The sequence below is a fragment of the Pseudonaja textilis genome, chromosome 1, assembly GCF_049901715.1.
Source record: "Pseudonaja textilis isolate UNSWEBS1 chromosome 1, rPseTex1.2, whole genome shotgun sequence".
Taxonomy (NCBI): domain Eukaryota; kingdom Metazoa; phylum Chordata; class Lepidosauria; order Squamata; family Elapidae; genus Pseudonaja; species Pseudonaja textilis.
This window is the reverse complement of record NC_141990.1, coordinates 283594418-283612663: the sequence shown is the minus strand read 5'-3', so window position 1 is coordinate 283612663 and position 18246 is coordinate 283594418. Positions and strand designations below refer to the sequence as shown.

Here is an 18246-nt window from a genome sequence, read left to right as displayed (position 1 = left end):
CTCAATAGGTCTTATTTTCTACAAATTCATGCTTTTTCTGCACTGTTGATAATTTGACAGTGACTTTTTATTAAAGTAAAATACTCATTGTCTGCTGTCACTATTTGTTTTAATATATAATCTTGCCAACCAAATGCATTTAAAGCAATGCAGATAAGCAATGGCATGCACAAGGTCACCTAAATGCCATTTGACTGTTTCATAAACTTTGGCATTCTTTTTCTCTGAGTCCACCCTCTGTTACTTAACTGAAAGTCATACCCATTTACGAACTCTAGTCCTGCTATAAAAATCCTCTCTTCTATTTCCAAGAAAACTTTCAAACCTTGAAGCACTACAAAAGCTAATTATGAAGGCCTTTTTCCACACCCATAAAATAATTCAAGATACTCCACAATAAAATATTATGTGCCAAAAAAGTGGAGAATAAAATTAAATGAAAAGTTCAAGATCAGGCAAATCAAATCATGCTTAGTAAGATGCATTCCTTATATTGAAAAAGAACTTATTTCCAAGTAACTATGTTGTATGTCAGTCAACATTTCTGCCAGAGCTATTATTTGTACATTAGCTTGCCTTAGTCAAACTCTTGTTCTTTTATAAAACATCTATAATCAGCTATACATTTTTGTTCAAATGACGTGTACAAGTGATTTTTATCAACCTAAAGCTAATGTAAATGTAAAATCATATTATTAATTAATAACATTACATAAAGAAATCTTAAGCTCACTTGATCTTTGTAGTCCATGTAGAAAGGAGAGATACTGGTTGTTGATACTGAAGGTCTTCTATATTTTTCTGAATTTTAACTGGTCTAGCCTTTGGAAATGCTTTTCCTTGTATTATCAAGTCCTTGCCTGAAGATGCAAAGTCCTATCAGAAGACAATAATAAAATCAAGCTGTTCAAGAATGTGAATTCAGAAGATTTTCATCTGGGATTGTTGGGTCTGCCTTTTTGTAGACTAGAAATAGTAAGAACTGGTTTATATACACACAAAGATGGATTTTAAACTGAAGCAGGGAATGTTAGACTAAGACTAATCTTCTCTGCTTTAATTTAACCATAGGCATAAAAAATAAGATTTTATATTTCACCTTGGAAAATTAATTATTGACTAGGAATAAACATAATTATAATTATGTAATAATTAGATCATTTATTTATACAATTATAATAATTGAACATTAAGCATTCAGAGAAACAGAGGCTTGGAACATACATTGAAGCTACTGATTCCAACATTTTGCTTTATGAAAAGAGACCACATTAGAGCATCTGTCTCTGCTTAAAGATATTTAGTGAAGATATTTTGTAGATAAGCAGTATCTGAACAATACCATAAACAGTACCATTGAACTGTTCTTAATATTAAGGAAAAGTTTACCTAAAAAGACAGCTAGTCTTTTGCATCTTTTGACTGGCCTATACAATCAGGCCATAATCCAGATCTCATTCAGGTCCCAGTGTCACCTGACGGGACATGAGCCACGGTGGTGCAGTGATTAGAGTGCAATACTGCAGGCTACTTCTGCTGACTGCTGGCTGCCTGCAATTTGGCAGTTCAAATTTCACCTGGCTCAAGGTTGACTCAACCTACCATCCTTCTGAGGTGGGTAAAATGAGGACCCAAATTGTTGGGGCAATATGCTGACTCTGTAAACAGCTTAGAGATGACTGTAAAGCACTGTAAAGCAGTATATAAGTACTATTGCTACTGCTATCAATATGGAATGCTATACCCCTGTCTGGTCTCTACTCTGTACAAGAGCTTTGAAAGCATGGGTTTCCCCAAGCTATGAACTGAGTAAGTGTAGGTCTCTAGATAATTCGTTATCTTTAATTATTGCTTTCTTCTGGAATTTGGGTTTCTTAATTATATGATTATTATTGTTGTATGTGCTCAGAAAGTTGTTGTAGAGTTGGGCAGCCTATACATTTCTAAAATAAAAATAATTTCCTAACATTCAACTACTGTAGAATCTGCCTTCCTATAACATAAATCCATGATTTCATCCCATCTTCTCTAGGGGATTAAAGAACATCTCAATCATCTGTGTGTCATCCTTTCAGCTATTAAAAATACCATTATATGCCCCTCAGTCCTTTCTTCTCAAGGTTAGACATGTCTAATTCTTTTAATGCCTCTTCAAAACTTCATTTCTAAACTCTTGGACATCCTCAGAAACTCTGGACCTGACTTTCTTTGAATCCTCCTAAATGAAAACCCCAGAAATGCATACAGTTCTTGAGACTGAATCTATCAGGCAGTATAAAATAGATGCTTCTGTTGATATGGCCTAAAATTGCTTTTGCCTTTTTACAACCACATCACCTTCCTAACTCATAGTCAATCATCATCAATCAGGAAGAAATATCTTGAATTCTGCAAACTCTACCAGCTTTTAAGAGCTATTAATAATTTCAACAGTTAACATGTGATTGTGTTTTCTAGCTATATATTGCAATTTTTTTTACCAAGCCCTTCACTAAAGGCTCCTAAATAAATTATGGGATAAGAGATCAGCTCTTCTAAGAGAAAAGGGAAACTGAAATTAGAAGCTATTCCAGAGCCTCCTATGCTCCATTTAGTTTGCTAGCATCTTTTTTGTAGTCTGACTATCTATCTATCTATCTATCTATCTATCTATCTATCTATCTATCTATCTATCTAGGAAAGAGAGGTTTAAGAGGCACCACAGGTGCCTTAATGATTGTCTTTTTATCTTTAAAACTCTTTAACTCCCTCCGAAGAGAGCTCAATCTCCTTCTACTGAAGGAAGCGCCTTTCTCCCCTCCCCCCACATGCCTTACCATTTGTATATCTGTTATGCCCACTATTTTGCTTCATAGTATCCCTGGAAAATCCTTAAATCTCTTTGGCAATTATATTCCAGGATCTGAGAAGTCAAGTTCTCTTGCTTTCTAGAAAGGCAAAGCCATGGAAAGATGAAAATACTCCACATACTGCTAGTAAGTACTCACAATGTTTGCTATGCACCAGGATTCCCCATGAATAAACTATTCTTCCCTTCACTGAGGGACATAGTTGGATGCTTACTCAAACTTCTGAATCATTCTTGGTCCTTGTACTGTGGGTTAAGTCCTAATGTTTGGACTAACCAGGGCCTACAATGATCCAATAGGAAAGAAAAATGATTGTTTTTACTTACTAATTCTTCTTCACTAGAGAGATGCACCGAAGTTTTAGACTTTTCAGCAACTAACTCTAATGTCACTTCAACCTCTGAAGATAAATAATCTTCACTTTCATGGATGCTTTGTTGTTCTGGTGAAACTGTTTTAAAGATATGATCTGATTCTTCTGTAGCTGCTTGAATTGGAACCTAAGGGAGAAAGTTAGTCACATTATTAGTTTTATTCCACTGAAATATGCAAGCTCTGTTTTTAATTGAGTTGTTTTTTTTTAATAGTATAAATGTAACTCTACAATGAAGTCAATTAGTAAGAACTATAAAGATATACCTTAAAATTGGAACAGCTTATGTCTTTCAGATAATTCTTTTCAGTTAAATTTTGGTACTCTTGTAACCTGCGTTGAGAAAACATGACGCTGTTCTACCATCTAAAACCCAACCATGGCAATCGTTATAGGATAATTGTAGCTCAATGGTAACATAAATGTAATTCCAATCAGTGTTTAATTCAACTGCTGTCCATTTATCTATTGAGCAATTAAATCATGCCATCAAGATGCCGCTATTGGTTATTAATGTAATGCTGATCCTGCAGCACTTAGGCAGCTTGGCTACTTTTGGAAAACTAAATAGGCTAGACTTGGTTGGGATAGGAAACAAACAGGAAATCTTTCTCTGTAGGCTAGACAGAAGAGTCAAGAGAAATATTGGGGAAGAAAACAGGGACAAACAATTCCCATATTGTTGTCCAGAAAAGTATATTTGCATGTCCATGAAATTGCCAGGAGTCAAACCCAACTTGAAGAAGAACTTCTCTTATTGTAATTTGTTTTTTTATCACAGTTTGGGTCAATTAAAGAAAATGTGTATGGAGAATTACATAGTGTGAGAAAATACTTTGTGAGGCTTGGGAAAAACTAAAAACAATTTATTTGAGAAAACTGATAGCATGTAAGCAATGGCATATACCTTCCTTACAACAGTACTAAATGGGAATCCTGATTTACACTGGATCATCCACAGGGACTAAATCTTAAAAGCATTCATGGTGTGGAATTCATACACTGACTAAAAATGCATGTAAATACAAGCAGTATGAATAATGACACATATCTACTTTAGCCCAGTATTCCACAATTGTGTCACATCTATTGATTGGAGAGATGAAGCAATGGACAATTTCTAAAAATACACGGACAGAAACCTGGAGCTGCCAAAGTGACTTATTCATTTTTTTAAATTCATCTTGTATGGGGAACACCCAGTCACAGTTACTCAGTATAAAAGAAAAAAGCCCTCTACACATGACTAGAGACTTTTTTTCATAAAATGTCTGATGTCTCCAATCAATAATGTCTTTAGTTTGCCCAAGCAACACAGAATGTCAGCACTGAAGCTGGCCATGGCTGAAGCCATTTTGAGACTTCAGCGCTGACACACTGGAGAAGAGGGACAGAGAGAGAGTGGAATAGAGATAGTTGGGGTTTGTAGTCAAAACAAAATACTTTCTCTTGGGAATCAAGGACATTCCTGCAGATGCTCAGAAGGAGGGAACTGGAGTCACCTAGGCATTGGACAGTATCCTGATTGGACCAGGTGACTGATTGTTTTGAGAAAGTGAAAAATCTTTAATTAGGTGAAAACTACGGGAATAGTCAGAGTCGGTTTTCACGAGCCTGTGAAATATTACATATCCAATAAACTTATTCTCTGAGGAATTTATCTGCCTCAGAGTTTTGTTTCCTATGGGTATGTTACTTGGAACCCTGACAAATAGACTACCGTATTGAAGACCTATCTCCTCTCATTTTTTGGAAACTATTGAAGTTCTGGTAGCAAGCCCCATATTTCCCCCTCCTTCAATTTTAGGTTAGTATGAACTTCCTGTGTCTATTGAAGGAAAATGCTGACTACAGCAGGGTGGGGGAGAGCCTGAAATCACATGAAGGAAAAACACTCATGTTATAAAGTAAATTACCCAACAAAGTAGCTTGAAAGAAAAAAAATCAGCAACAACAAAATGAGAATAGGATGAATTAACCTCAATTCCAGCAATATATTCTCTCACTTCAGAAGACTGCAGCTGTGCACTGTAGGAAATGGACCTTGACTGGGATCTTTCAGTTATTGCCTGAAAAATACGCAATACAGGACAAAACCACCTTTTTACAAGAAATAAACCATCATAATAAAATCCAATATCCAATAAATCAAAACTGAGAGGCAGTACATATTGTTGATGATTAACTGAAGCATAGAATCCTGTCCCTGATACATTTTGAGGGTGCCAAGAAACAGATGAAGCTCAACAATATGTGTGTGTGTGTATACATACACACACACACACACAAAAAAAAATACATGTTTACCAGAGATATTCCACTGTCGTTACTGTATGGTGATTATACACTTAAGTAATTAGATTAAATAATAATTAAGATAATTAGATTCAAATAATTATGATTAATTTGATGCATGGTGTTTTAATTCATAATCATAATTATTTAAGAATAAGGTGTTAAAAAAAGATAAAAAGAACCATAGACTCTCTTTCCAATAAGGAAATTTTAAGTGTATAAATATTTATTTTTTTATTTATTTTATTTATTTTGATTTGTCAATCGCTTACAAGATAATAGGTATAAGTATATTCATAGTTATGAATACATGAAATGAATACATATAAGAAAAATAAAAGAAACAATAGGACAGGGACGGTAGGCACGTTGGTGCATTTATGCACGCCCCCTGCAGACCTCTTAGGAAAGGGGTGAGGTCAATAGTAGACAGTCCAAGGTTAAAGTTTTTGGGGTTTGGGGAAGAAACCACAGACTCAGGCAGAGTATTCCAGACATTGACCACTCTGTTGCTGAGTCGTATTTCCTGCAATCAAGTTTGGTGCGGTTAACTTTGAGTTTGTATCTATTGCGTGCTCTTGTGTTGTTATGGTTGAAGCTGAAGTATTCATTGACAGGTAAGTCATTGAAATGTATGGTTTTATTTACCATACTTAGATCAGACTGAAGATGGCATAATACAAGGTTTTCTAGGTCTAGAATTTCAAGTCTGGTGGCATAAGGTATTCTACAACGAGTAGAGGAGTGGAGAACTCTTCTTGTGAAATATTTCTGGACTTTCTCAACTGTGTTAATATCAGATACGTAATGTGGGTTCCAGACTGATGAGCTGTATTCGAGTATTGGTCTAGCAAATGTTTTGGATGCTCTAGTTAGTAGTGTGATATTACCAGAGAAAAAGCTACATAGGATTAGGTTAACAATTCTTAATGCCTTTTTGGCTATATAGTTACAGTGGGCTCTAGCACTTAGATCATTAGAGATGAGTATTCCAAGGTCCTTTACAGAGCTTGGATCATCAACAAGGTCTTGACTATTCAGCTTGTATTTTATTTTCTGTTTTTTTTTTTTTTGCCAATATGTAAGACAGAGCATTTATTTGCTGAGATTTGAAGTTGCCATTTGTTTGACCATTCTGATACATAGTCAAGATCTTTTTGAAGGGGAGAAGTATTGTCTGTGGTATTGAACAGCATTGCATCATCAGCGAAGAGAATGCAGTTGCTCTTAATATGATCACAGAGGTCATTTATGTAGAGTATGAAGAGAGTTGGTCCTAGAACACTGCCTTGGGGGACACCACTATTGACAGGTACAGAATTTGATAGGACACTCCCAATTTTGACCATTTGTTGTCTGTTTGACAGGAATGCTTCTATCCAGTTATGCAGTTGTCCAGAGATACCATAAGATTTTAATTTTAGCAGTAGTTTGTCATGTACCAATAGCAATATACTAAAAAAAGCTTTCTTTCAGTTTCAAAGTTTTCAAACTTTGAACTTGCCATTTTCAGACAATACAGACAGACTCCTTTCTAGAACACTAAAAATCTCCACAGACCGTTTTCATCCTGGACATTCATATTTTGATCTGTTACCATCAGGGAAGCATTATAGATGTTTAAAATGAGGACTAATAGATTGAGAAACAGTTTCTTTTCCAAGGCAGTAATTGTCTTGAATCAAAGAGAGCATCTGTGATTTAGTCCTATTATTATTATTATTATTTTAATTTTTAAAATCTGTAGTGAGATTGTGATGTGGTGTTTGGGGCACTATGCTGCAGTAGCTTTCAAATGTCATCGTATTTGGCAATTCTTACTTTCAGGTGCATTCTGGAGGAAAAGGAAGAACCACCTATGGTATCAGAGTGTTAATATTATTTTCCAAACAAAAGAACTCAAGAAACTCTCTTTCAGATCAGAAGTGAAGATAAGAAAAGAAAAAGAAATATGAGGACTGCTATGATTTGTTCCTTTGCTGACAACTGCTAGCATATTAATGACTGTTTCTGGTACATGTAGACCTGTCAGATCCATTTGGCAGTAGGCTCTCAAATTGTGGGTGGTTGCCCGTTGCCCACCTCTGAAGAACATGTAAGAAACTAAAAAAAAAACATTGTTGCTTCAATCACTCCTATAGTTTTGCAAAGGCTGTTAACCTTGGGAGTGGCTCCTTCTCTCACATACACACTCACACACACAAACACACACACTAACAATTGTTAAGAGTTAGGCGAATTCAGATAGAACTCCTTCCTATGCTCAAATCAGCATTATGCCTGCCGGACAGTAACCAAGGATATATGAGACTTGACAAGGAATGAGGTAATTTCCAAATACTCTGTTAAGGGTGTTATATCCTTCTAGCATGTGGATTGAGAAAGAGCATTCCTATGTTGATCATTTGACTGGTCAAGGTATCTTAGTTACTAGGAACAAGCTTCAACATCTGACTGTCACAGCGTTTGGCAAAAGTAGGGATAGGGAAAAAACAGGGAGCCTCTGGCAGAAATCAAAGAGCACCTCCCCCCGCTCCTCCCCATTGACATCCATTCACCCTTCTATTCTAGAAATACTGAAAATTGGAACATTCTCTTCCCAAAAAGAAGCAGGCGCTGTTTTGGCCACCAGATCCAATTAGTCTGCTGATGCTTTATAATTCACAAATAGCTTCCCAGTTTCCTTCTTGTAATCCCAGAAATCTTCCATGACTCTGCTGGCAAACAGTCCACTGAACAACAGCAGTGAGATGTCGGCTGTCCATCAGTGTGTTTAATATACCTATTTTGCTTTTCTAAAAATTGCTGAAACATAAAAGTAATGCAAAAATGCTTATTCCACCATGTCATTATGCTACTGTTAAGTTTCCCATGGTCCTTAGCCATCCTAAAATAAAATTGTGGAGCTCTGAAGTAGAGGAATTGCCAATTAACATTTGCTGAATAGTTCTACTATCTCATTGACTGCTTAATGCACTTAATCAGCAATAGCTCCCCAAATAGGCTATGATATTGTGAGCAGAGCTGTAGGATTTTCTTTGTTTTAGGGACATTATTATTATAGGGATTCTCAACTTGGGTCCCTTTGGGGATCTGTGGGTAGATTTCAGCTGGTCTGTGAACTTCAATGGGGAGAAAAAATAGAATTATATTTTCATTCAGCTGGTCTGTGAACTTGGACAAAAATATAATTTCTACTTTCATTTATTTCTAACTGAAATTTACCTTGCCACTCAGTAATGAATGCAAACAACCAAGTAATTTAGTCTAGAAGCCTCTAGACTCTCAAAAGGGTACAGGATGTAAAAAGATTAAGAACCCCTGCTCTAGTAAAATCTATAAAGAATATGCTCCTTCTCCAAAGGACCTTAGTAGAATACAACCTTAGGGGCCAATTACCCATTGGTCTGCTGAGTAGCAAATGAATGCAGGGGCAAATAACTAGGGTGTGAGGGGCAGGGAAATACAAAGAGGGGAAGAAGTTTCCCCAGAGAGAAAGTTGAAGTTTCCACTCTAATGTGCCTCAATAACATTGAACAAGGAAGATGTGGGTGGCACCCATGGCACACACTGGATTAATAGTTTGTCTTCATTCTTCAGAAAGTTGAAGAAATGAATGTGTAAGGATTTGAAGATCCTTCCTATCTAGGACAGTTCCTTTAATGCGGTGGACTCTCCTTGACATGAATCCACTGCTGCTCATTTTAGAGAAAGTCCAGGCTGAAAGCAGCTTTCCAATCTGACATTGTTCAGAAATATTAACTGGGAATCTTTGAAGTCCAAACATTTTTAGAGGAAAGCATATGGAGTAAGATTGCCCTGAATTATATTTTCAATAGCTAACAGCTTAAGAATTACTTTCAAGCTATGGTTCAGGAGCAATATATCCTCTCCTTCTCTAGAAGGTGGCTAAGTCATTGGAACCTTCTGGCCCAAAAGACATTACAGATTAACAGAGTTTGAAGGGACCTTGTAGATATTCTGTAATGTCTTACAGATTAACAGAGTTTGAAGGGACCTTGTAGGTATTCTACTCCAGCCCTCCCCCACCCAAGCAGGAGACCCTACACCATTTCTGAAAAATGGCAGTCCAATCTCTTCTTGAAAGCCTTCAGTGATGAAGTTCCCACAATTTCCGAGGGCAAGCTATTCCATTGGTTGATTGTTCTCACTGTCAGAAAGTTTCTTCTTATTTCCAGGTTAAATCTCTCCTTGTTCAGTTTCCATCCATTATTCCTTGTCTGGCCTTTGGGTGCCTTGGAAAATAGCTTGACCCCTTCCTCTCTGTGGCAGCTGCTCAAATATTGGAACACTGCTATCTTGTTTCCCCTGGTCCTTCTCTTCACTAGACTAGCCATGCCCAGTTCCTATAACTGTTCTTCATATGTTTTAGTCTCCAGTCCCCTAATCATCCTGGTTGCTCTTCTCTGTCCTTTTTCTAGAGCCTCAACATCTTTTTTGAATGAAGTGTTTCCTTTTATAAATAGCTATTAGACTATGTGGTAATAAAAGGGATAATCATTTAAATTATTTAATAATTTAAAGAGCACTCCATGTGGAGTGCATTGCTGTAGTCTAAATGGTTGTGGCAAAGGCACAAGTCATTGCAGCTAAGAGATACACCATCTGAAGCTGAGCAAAGGCACCCTTCCCCACCTCCCCACTAGCAGAAGCCATAATTGTGAATCTGTACCTTCAGTGATAGTATACTGAATCCTCTTGACTCTTACTTATAGCTGCCCAAGTCCAAATACAAAAGTTCCGTCCACTAGCTAAAGCACCAGCAGTCACATACAAGACACTAGCATCACAGGATGTCCCTCTCAAACCACATCTAATTATTTGAGACCCCTCAATACAATGTCTTGAATTACTTGGTCCCAGGCCCCTTGCAAATCTCAAGATACTAGAATGCTCCATGATCTGCTCTCTACTCATAGGCAGCTTTCACTCCCGACCTTCCCACCTTCTGCCTGCTCATTGAGACATATTAATCATTGTGGCATCGTCCTTCACAGAAGATTTCCCCTCTTAGAAGATCTCAAGTCCTTTGAGATGTACACATAATAAATGTAACATAATGTAATATTTTATCATTATTGTTACACGCATTTAGAAGTACTAACGCTGGTGAGGAATGAATATAATCACTCACATTATAGAATTGCAGCTCTATGGGACTTATACTTCAGAAATCTCTAAAATTTCCAGCGAAGTCAATGAACTGCAAATTGGGGAGAAGGAATTCATCTTACCATTCCATGTGCAAATGAATGAACAATTCATAAAAACCTAAGTTCCACTCTGATAGAAAATGATAAATATACTAATGCAAGTTCTGTTAGGATACTCCTTATGTCACTGTCAGAGGAAAACTTGTAATCTTTCTACAATGTCATGTTGAACCTTACCGATTTCATAATGTCACTTTCTACTGGTGCCATTCGTATAGCTGGTAATTCCAGTTCATTTGGCTGCATTTCTTTTTTGATAGTTGACTGCTTTATTTTAAAAGAAAATAATACAAATATTAGAAAGCACACATTCATATAATATATTTAAACTTCCCTTGGTAATATAAGTATTATGAAATATTTATAAATATTATTTATAATATGAAATATTATAAAATATTCATTAAACTGCAATATTTCCTTAATTGCCAATGTATATGTAAGCAAATACTAATTAAATAAATAACTCAGATTATTTTCTTTATAGTTAATGATCTTAGAGAAAAACAAACATCTGTTGAAATTTTATTCACACCATTAAAGATATCTATTCAAGAAGTGGCTATACAATCTGTCTATAACTCTTAGAAAGTATATAGCATTAAAAATGCTAGGATATAATTCAGTAAACTTTGGACACCTTGAACCCATACTTAGCAGAATATGAAGTGAAAAAAATCCTACCCTCTCAAAGAGGGCTACCAAGGAGTAATACTGTAGATTTCTTTCTCTGCCACTGAGAAGGATTCTGCAATGATCCACAATCCTGTAATCCAGCATTCTGTTGCTATCACTGCAGCAATCACAGTAGACAATTAAATGAAACCTAGTATTTGCAGGCCTATTACTCTCCTATTTTCATAGAAGGAAAAAATATTTCCATATACACATTACCTGAAACAAATGAGAAATAAAAGAAAAAGATGTCCAAGCAAAATAGCCAGTATGAGACATCCTGGCCACCAGGGCCAGCCAGTGGTCCTATTTGCCAGTTCTCCGGCAGGTAGAATCCCACCCCTGGTGAGAGTGCATTTTGCGTGTGTGTGTAGAGCATTTTCCAAAAACCTCAGCTGTGCTTCCCGGACAGCTGACAAGCGCTGTGTGCGGGTGCATAACATTTCAAACTCCTCTTCTTTCCTGCTTTTTCAACCTCAGCTATGCCACACAAAGTAGCTGAGGTTGAAAAAGCAGGAAATAAAGGACAGCCAAGAGCCTGGGCAGGTGGCTGGGCCAAACAGAGCAGCAGACAGCAAACCGGTTTGATGTCTGCTACTCTTCAGAGCTACCGGTTCTACAGAACCAGGTTGAACCAGTAGCATCCCACCCCTGATAAAATGTATATCATTTCAAAATAACATCATGATATGAAATGAAACTAAGTCCTTACTAAGATGAAAAAAGTTATAATTATCATAGTTTGTAAGAATTTCTGTAATGAAAATAAATATATTATCAAGAATGTTTTTTAAACAATATCTATCTCAGAAATGATGCACTTTTAAGCAATGGCAAAAAGATTTATATGGCTGAGGAGAAATCAACAGTTAAATATAAAATTCAGCAAGATGCAAAGGAAAGAGAAGGATTAGGATTGCCCAATTTCAAACTGCATTTTGTAGCCTGTTTGAATGAAAGAGTGGATGTTGCTAAGAAACAATAGAACATTGGCATCAGAAAACAAACCTGATGTGTGGTAGGCATGGCTTTTATGGTACAATAAAGTTAAAGTTAATATAGATTTTAAAAACCATTATGTGCAAAGTGCCATGTTAAGAATATGAATACAAGCCCCAAAGTACCTTTACTGAATTGATTTCAGCACAAGAAGCATTTTACAGAAAAGAAACACTGGGCAAGGAGAAAGGGTTAACCCAGTGGTGGGATTCAAATAATTTAACAACTGGTTCTCTGCTCTAATGATTTCTTCCAACAACCAGTTCACCAAACTGCTCAGAATGTTAATAATTGGTTCTCCCGAAGTAGTGCGAACTGGCTGAACCCCACCCATCAGGACTTATTAATACTGCACAGAAAAATAGACAGCTTAAGATTGGTACAATAGAGTGATATGGTAACCAGTTTTACAACTGTCATGACTGTAATTGCAGGGCTCAGTTATGGTCATCACCCAAGGACTATCTGTATATGCTTGGTATGTGACTGCAGAAAAATTATCTAAGATAAATAAAGATACTTCTAGTCAATGTTGGAAATGCAAATAATATGAAAGGACATTTTGCCATGCAAGAGATGTAAGGGTAAAAGATATTGATTTATAGTAAGAATAAAATGTAATGGTAAAGAAATAAGTAAATACATATACTGAAAAATGTGAGGAAATGCAAAAGATGTCTTGATGTTGATAACAATGTATAAAGTTTTGTTTTATGTTTTTTAAAATTTGGAAAATTAATAAAAAAAATATTAAAAAAATAAAATACATCTCAAAGCTTTAACCATAATATATTTGTTAGATTATAAGATGAAATAAAAATAATAATTTTTAAAACTGCTGATTTGATTGATCATAGATCAATACAATGAAGTTACATTTACACAGGTTGTGTTCATACCTCACACAGATCTACGTATAATTTGGTTTGGTTTTAACTTAGCATTCATTATCTTTTGTTTGTATTCATTTTAGTATATCTTGACTTTGAAAGAATAATACTTTGCATACATAGATCACCAACCTATATATATATATCTTTAATTAAAGAAATCCTTACAAAGGAGAATCCATTTAAATGTGGTCAATATTACTTTTAACTAACAACAACTAATAGCAAGTAAGAGCAAATGTTAATAAATATATTATATTTTTCAAAATGTTATAATACATTATTATTATTATTGAAATCTCAAAAATGCTTTTTTCCAAAACAGCACTTTTTTGCTTGGTTTTTTTTTCTTTGAAAACATTCTCAAAGAAAAAAAAAATCAAAGAAATCCAGTTCCCTTTTGGGGAAAAAAACACCTCTGGGACAACAGACAGTATTTTTAAAGGCAATATTACTAAAAGAAAATCTTACTAACCCAAGCTTCTTTAATTCATTCTAATTTACCTACTTGAATTTTTATGAGATAATCCTGGCCAAGAATACTCTCCAAGAGTTCTTTGATCTTTAGGTCTGATGCAGTGGGAACAGTAGACTTTAAAGATTCAATTATTTCATCAATAGATCGTGAAACAATTCCAGAAGACAACTTTGACTTGCTGTATGAAGAAAAAGGTTTCAAATGTGATTTTGAAAAACGTACTCTACCTTCAGATATTGTTTCTTCCAGGTATGCTGGAGCAAATTTCATACTAGATGAAGCAGAGCTTTTTGTACTGTAAGATCTTTCTAAGTGACTGGGTATGTTTAATTCTGAGGCTTCTTTAGAAATGCTCATAGATTTTTCACTTATATAGGAAACTACAGAACAGGTATCATCAAAGTCTGCAGTATTGGTCGCTGCTGTGGGAAGAATTATATGCTGAGATAATATTTTTTGTTCAAGTTGTTTAACATTAACAATGCTATCTTTTGATTGATCTTTAAATCGTATTTTTGCACAAGGCACCCTTGGAGATTTTGGTTTCAGTGGTTCTGGTTTTTTCAATATGGGCATCTGCTTGGTGGTTCCTACAAAAGAAGCTATTAATACTGGCATTTTTTCACTTTCATCTCCCAGGCTCTCACATTTATGTTCTAGGGTGGCTTTTCCAGAATGAAAGGCCTTTTTTTTACCATCAGTATTGTTCTGCTTCTTAGAAGATTTCTTTGGCTGACTTGCAGTATCTTCAATCTCGATCGTTTCGTCTTCATCACAAACAATCCTTTTTTTTTTCTGGATTGCAAAAGTATCCGATTCAGAAGAAAGTTGTTTGGTTTCAGAACGTAGAAAGGGACTTCTAGTTTTAGACAGTAACTGAAGTGACTGACCTGATGGTAAAACTTCCTGTAAAGCTTTGTTTACATTTCCATGGTCAGAAACGTATTCTTGTTTAAATTTCAAAAATTCCTGCCTAGTTTCTTTGCATATATTTTCACGTTCCTTAACTATATTCAATTCTTCCAAATAGCTTAATCCAAAATGTTCATGTTTTCTAGCCATTCTTAAAGCCTGTGGAAATAAACATAAAATTTTGCTAATAGAAAATTGAACAGGAATATCTAAACAATGTGGAAAAGTTTTACTTTAACTTAGTAAATTAAGATACTTGTGTGAATGTATTAGCCTCTCAACAAATGACTTTAGACATCTTGGATACCATACTAAGATGAAAACCAAACATTGAGAAACATAATGATCACAGAGTGACATTTAACATTATGTCATTCAATTTTCTCCTTCCCAAATGTTATACGTGGCATACATTGATCAAGTAAACGATATAATTGACTGATAAGTATATAAACTACAGTATTTAATCCAATTCTATATACAGGTAGTCCTCTACTTACGACCACAACTAAGCCCAAAATTTCTGTTGCTAAGTGCCACATTTGTTAAATGAATTTTGCCCCATTTTACAATCTTTCTTGCCACCATTGTTAAGTGAATCACTGCATTATTATGCTAATAACTTAATAACGGAGGGGTGCTACGTTGGTTGTAAGTGTGAAAAATGACCATGTCACTTTTTTCAGAGCCATTGTCACTTTAAATAGTCACTAAAGGAACTGTTGTAAGTTGAGGACTACTGGTGTGTATGTGTATGTGTGAGTGAGTGTATATGTATGTGTGTGTGTGTGTGTGTGTGTATATTCTTAAGTTTTCATGGGTTTTTATTTTTAAATTTGGTGCTAGCCTACTGCTGTGCCAGAATGGTTTTTTTCTCCATCCTGATTAGTTGGGAGTCTTGGTCTGTGTTTATTGGTCTTGGAGTTTGCTATGTTCTGCTTGATTGGTGTTTCTAATATCTTCTGTCTGTTTTGTAGCTTTTTTGTCTTGATTGGCTGGCAACATTGTGTTTCCTGTATTGGAGGCTTTTAGTGTGGCTTGGCTCCGAGTAAATGGACGGCTATCATTTATTAGGAAGCTAGGTTTCATCTGGGTGCCTGGTTGGGGTGTGTTTGAGCTGGAGGTATCAGGGGGAGTCTGTTTGTGCCCAGGTGTTTGCCTGGCTTGTGATGTGGAAATTTTTTTGTTTGTGAGTGCAGGCTTCCAAATAATTGACAGTCTGGTGGAGTCATCTCTTCTATTCATGCTTTCAGGTCTTTTAAGCCAGGCAAACACCTGGGCACAAACCAATAAACACAGACCAAGACTCCCAACCAATCTGGATGAAGGAAAAACCATTCTGGCACAGCAGTAGGCTAGCCCCAAATTTAAAACTGAAACGGCTGTGAAAGTCTGACTCAGAGACGAACACTATACAGAAGCCTGATGATGGTAGATGAGATTCTGCCGAAATGTTGTAATATATATATATATATATATATATATATATATATATATATATATATATATATATATATATATATATATATATATATAAAGTTTTCATGGGTACTTACATGTATGGCATTCAGCTTTGTTCGGGTATTTTCGCACAACTACAATGACGTGGGAAAATACCCAAACAAAGCTGAATACCATATATATTTATTTCTCAAGTTTTCGCGGGTACTTACATGTATGGCATTCAGCTTTGTTCGGGTATTTTCCCATGTCATTGTAGTTGTGCTTTTAAAGTTGTAGCAACGTTTCGGCAGAATCTCATCTGCCATCATCAGGCTTCTGTATAGTGTTCATCTGTGAGTCAGACTTTTACAGCGGTTTCAGATTTAAATTTGGGGCAGCCTATTGCTGTGCCAGAACGTTTTTTTCTTCATCCTGATTGGTTGGGAGTCTTGGTCTGTGTTTATTGGTCTTGGAGTTTGCTGTGTTCTGTTTGATTGGTGTTTCTAATATCTTCTGTCTGTTTTGTGGCTCTTTTTGTATCTTGCTTGGCTGGCAACATTGTGTTCCTTTATTGGAGGCCTTTAGTGTAGCTTGGCTCCGGGTAAATGGACGGCTATCATTTGTTAGGAAGCTAGGTTTCATCTGGGTGCCTGGTTGGGGTGTGTTTGAGCTGGAGGTATCAGGGGGGATCTGTTTGTGCCCAGGTGCTTGTCTGGCTAGTGGTGTGGAGATTTTTTTGTTTGTGAGTGCAGGCTTCCAAATGATTGACAGTCTGGTGGAATCACCTCTTCTATTCATGCTTTCTGGGTTTTTTTCAATCTCTATGGCTTCTCTGATGATTCTGTGGCTGGGGTTTTCTATAGTGGCTAGGGTTTTGGTGCCATTAAAGTTGATGCTATGACCTGTGGTTTCCATGTGTTGGACTAGTGGGGAAGTGTGTTCCAGCTTTTTGACTGCATTTTTGTGTTCATCCAGGTGTGTATTTATTCTTCTATTGGTCTGTCCAATGTATGTGGCCGGGCATGATGCACAGGGGACCTCGTATATGCCTTCGTATATATACTGCGTGTATGTATGTATGTATGTATGTATGTATGTATGTATGTGTATATATATATATATATATATATATATATATATATATATATATATATTTATTTATTTGTTTGTTTTCTTAAGTTTTCAAGGGTACTTACATGTATGGTATTCAGCTTTCACTCACAGACAAACACAATACAGAAGCTGATGATGGCAGATGAGATTCTGCCGAAACGTTGCTACAACTTTAAAAGCACAACTATAATAACGTGGGAAAATACCCAGACAAAGCTGAATACCATACATATATACATACATGTGTGTGTGTGTGTGATAATTTGCAGGCTCCTCCTTCCATTCAGACAAAATTTGCTACCAACCTCATTTGACCAAATAGATGTCACTAGATTAATTAGTGAAAGCAGATCTGCAGTTCAATCCTACACTTTTCTGCTCAGCAGGAGAGTCCACACAGCTCAGGAGATCTCATCCTAGGTATGTTCCTCTAGACCTCCAGTTTTAACAGCATCTGCTTTTCAATTTGAATAATAGTACATAACAATATTGCAAGTAAACACAGTATCCCTCCCTCCCTAAGAACGTATTTCGTTCCTCTGGAAAGTAAGTGTGTTCTTCTCTCCTTGGAGCGCACTGCAGCTTTTACAAATACTTGTATCAAAGAACATTTCTACTTTTTAAAGCCTGCTGCCCAATTAACAGGGGGCAACTTTGTTTTATTCCAGCTATCGTTCAAACAGCTCCTAACTGTTCAGTGGTTATTAAACAAGGCAGTTCTAAATCACAGTATGATCTTCCTCCCTCCCCCCGAAAGGTAGGTATTTGGCTTTTTCAGACAGAAAAATATCCAGGGTTTTTTTTTTAATGGAGAAGACAAGGGGATTCGTGACGGACGTGACACACATACACACACACATACACGCACAGAGGGACAGAGACAGACCGACAGACAGAGAGGCAGGTAGACAAGACAGACAGATAGACAGTCTCTCTCCCTCTCCCTCTCCCTCTCTCTCCCTCCCTCTCCTTCGTCTCTAAAGGC

General features: G+C 36.3%; 1 protein-coding gene across 1 annotated transcript in view; it reads right to left on the bottom strand.

Annotated features, from left to right (window-relative positions):
- TTC6 (tetratricopeptide repeat domain 6) overlaps window positions 1–18246 on the bottom strand; it is a 92144-nt gene that overhangs the window by 73690 nt on the left and 208 nt on the right. Inside the window, exons 2-6 of the mRNA XM_087931574.1 lie at window positions 13824–14864; window positions 10929–11018; window positions 5202–5291; window positions 3176–3349; window positions 734–876 (exon numbers count right to left, since the gene is read on the bottom strand). Of these exons, the coding sequence (XP_087787700.1) occupies window positions 734–876; window positions 3176–3349; window positions 5202–5291; window positions 10929–11018; window positions 13824–14855 (1529 nt within the window). The 5' untranslated portion in view covers window positions 14856–14864. The remainder of the gene's footprint in view (window positions 1–733; window positions 877–3175; window positions 3350–5201; window positions 5292–10928; window positions 11019–13823; window positions 14865–18246) is intronic.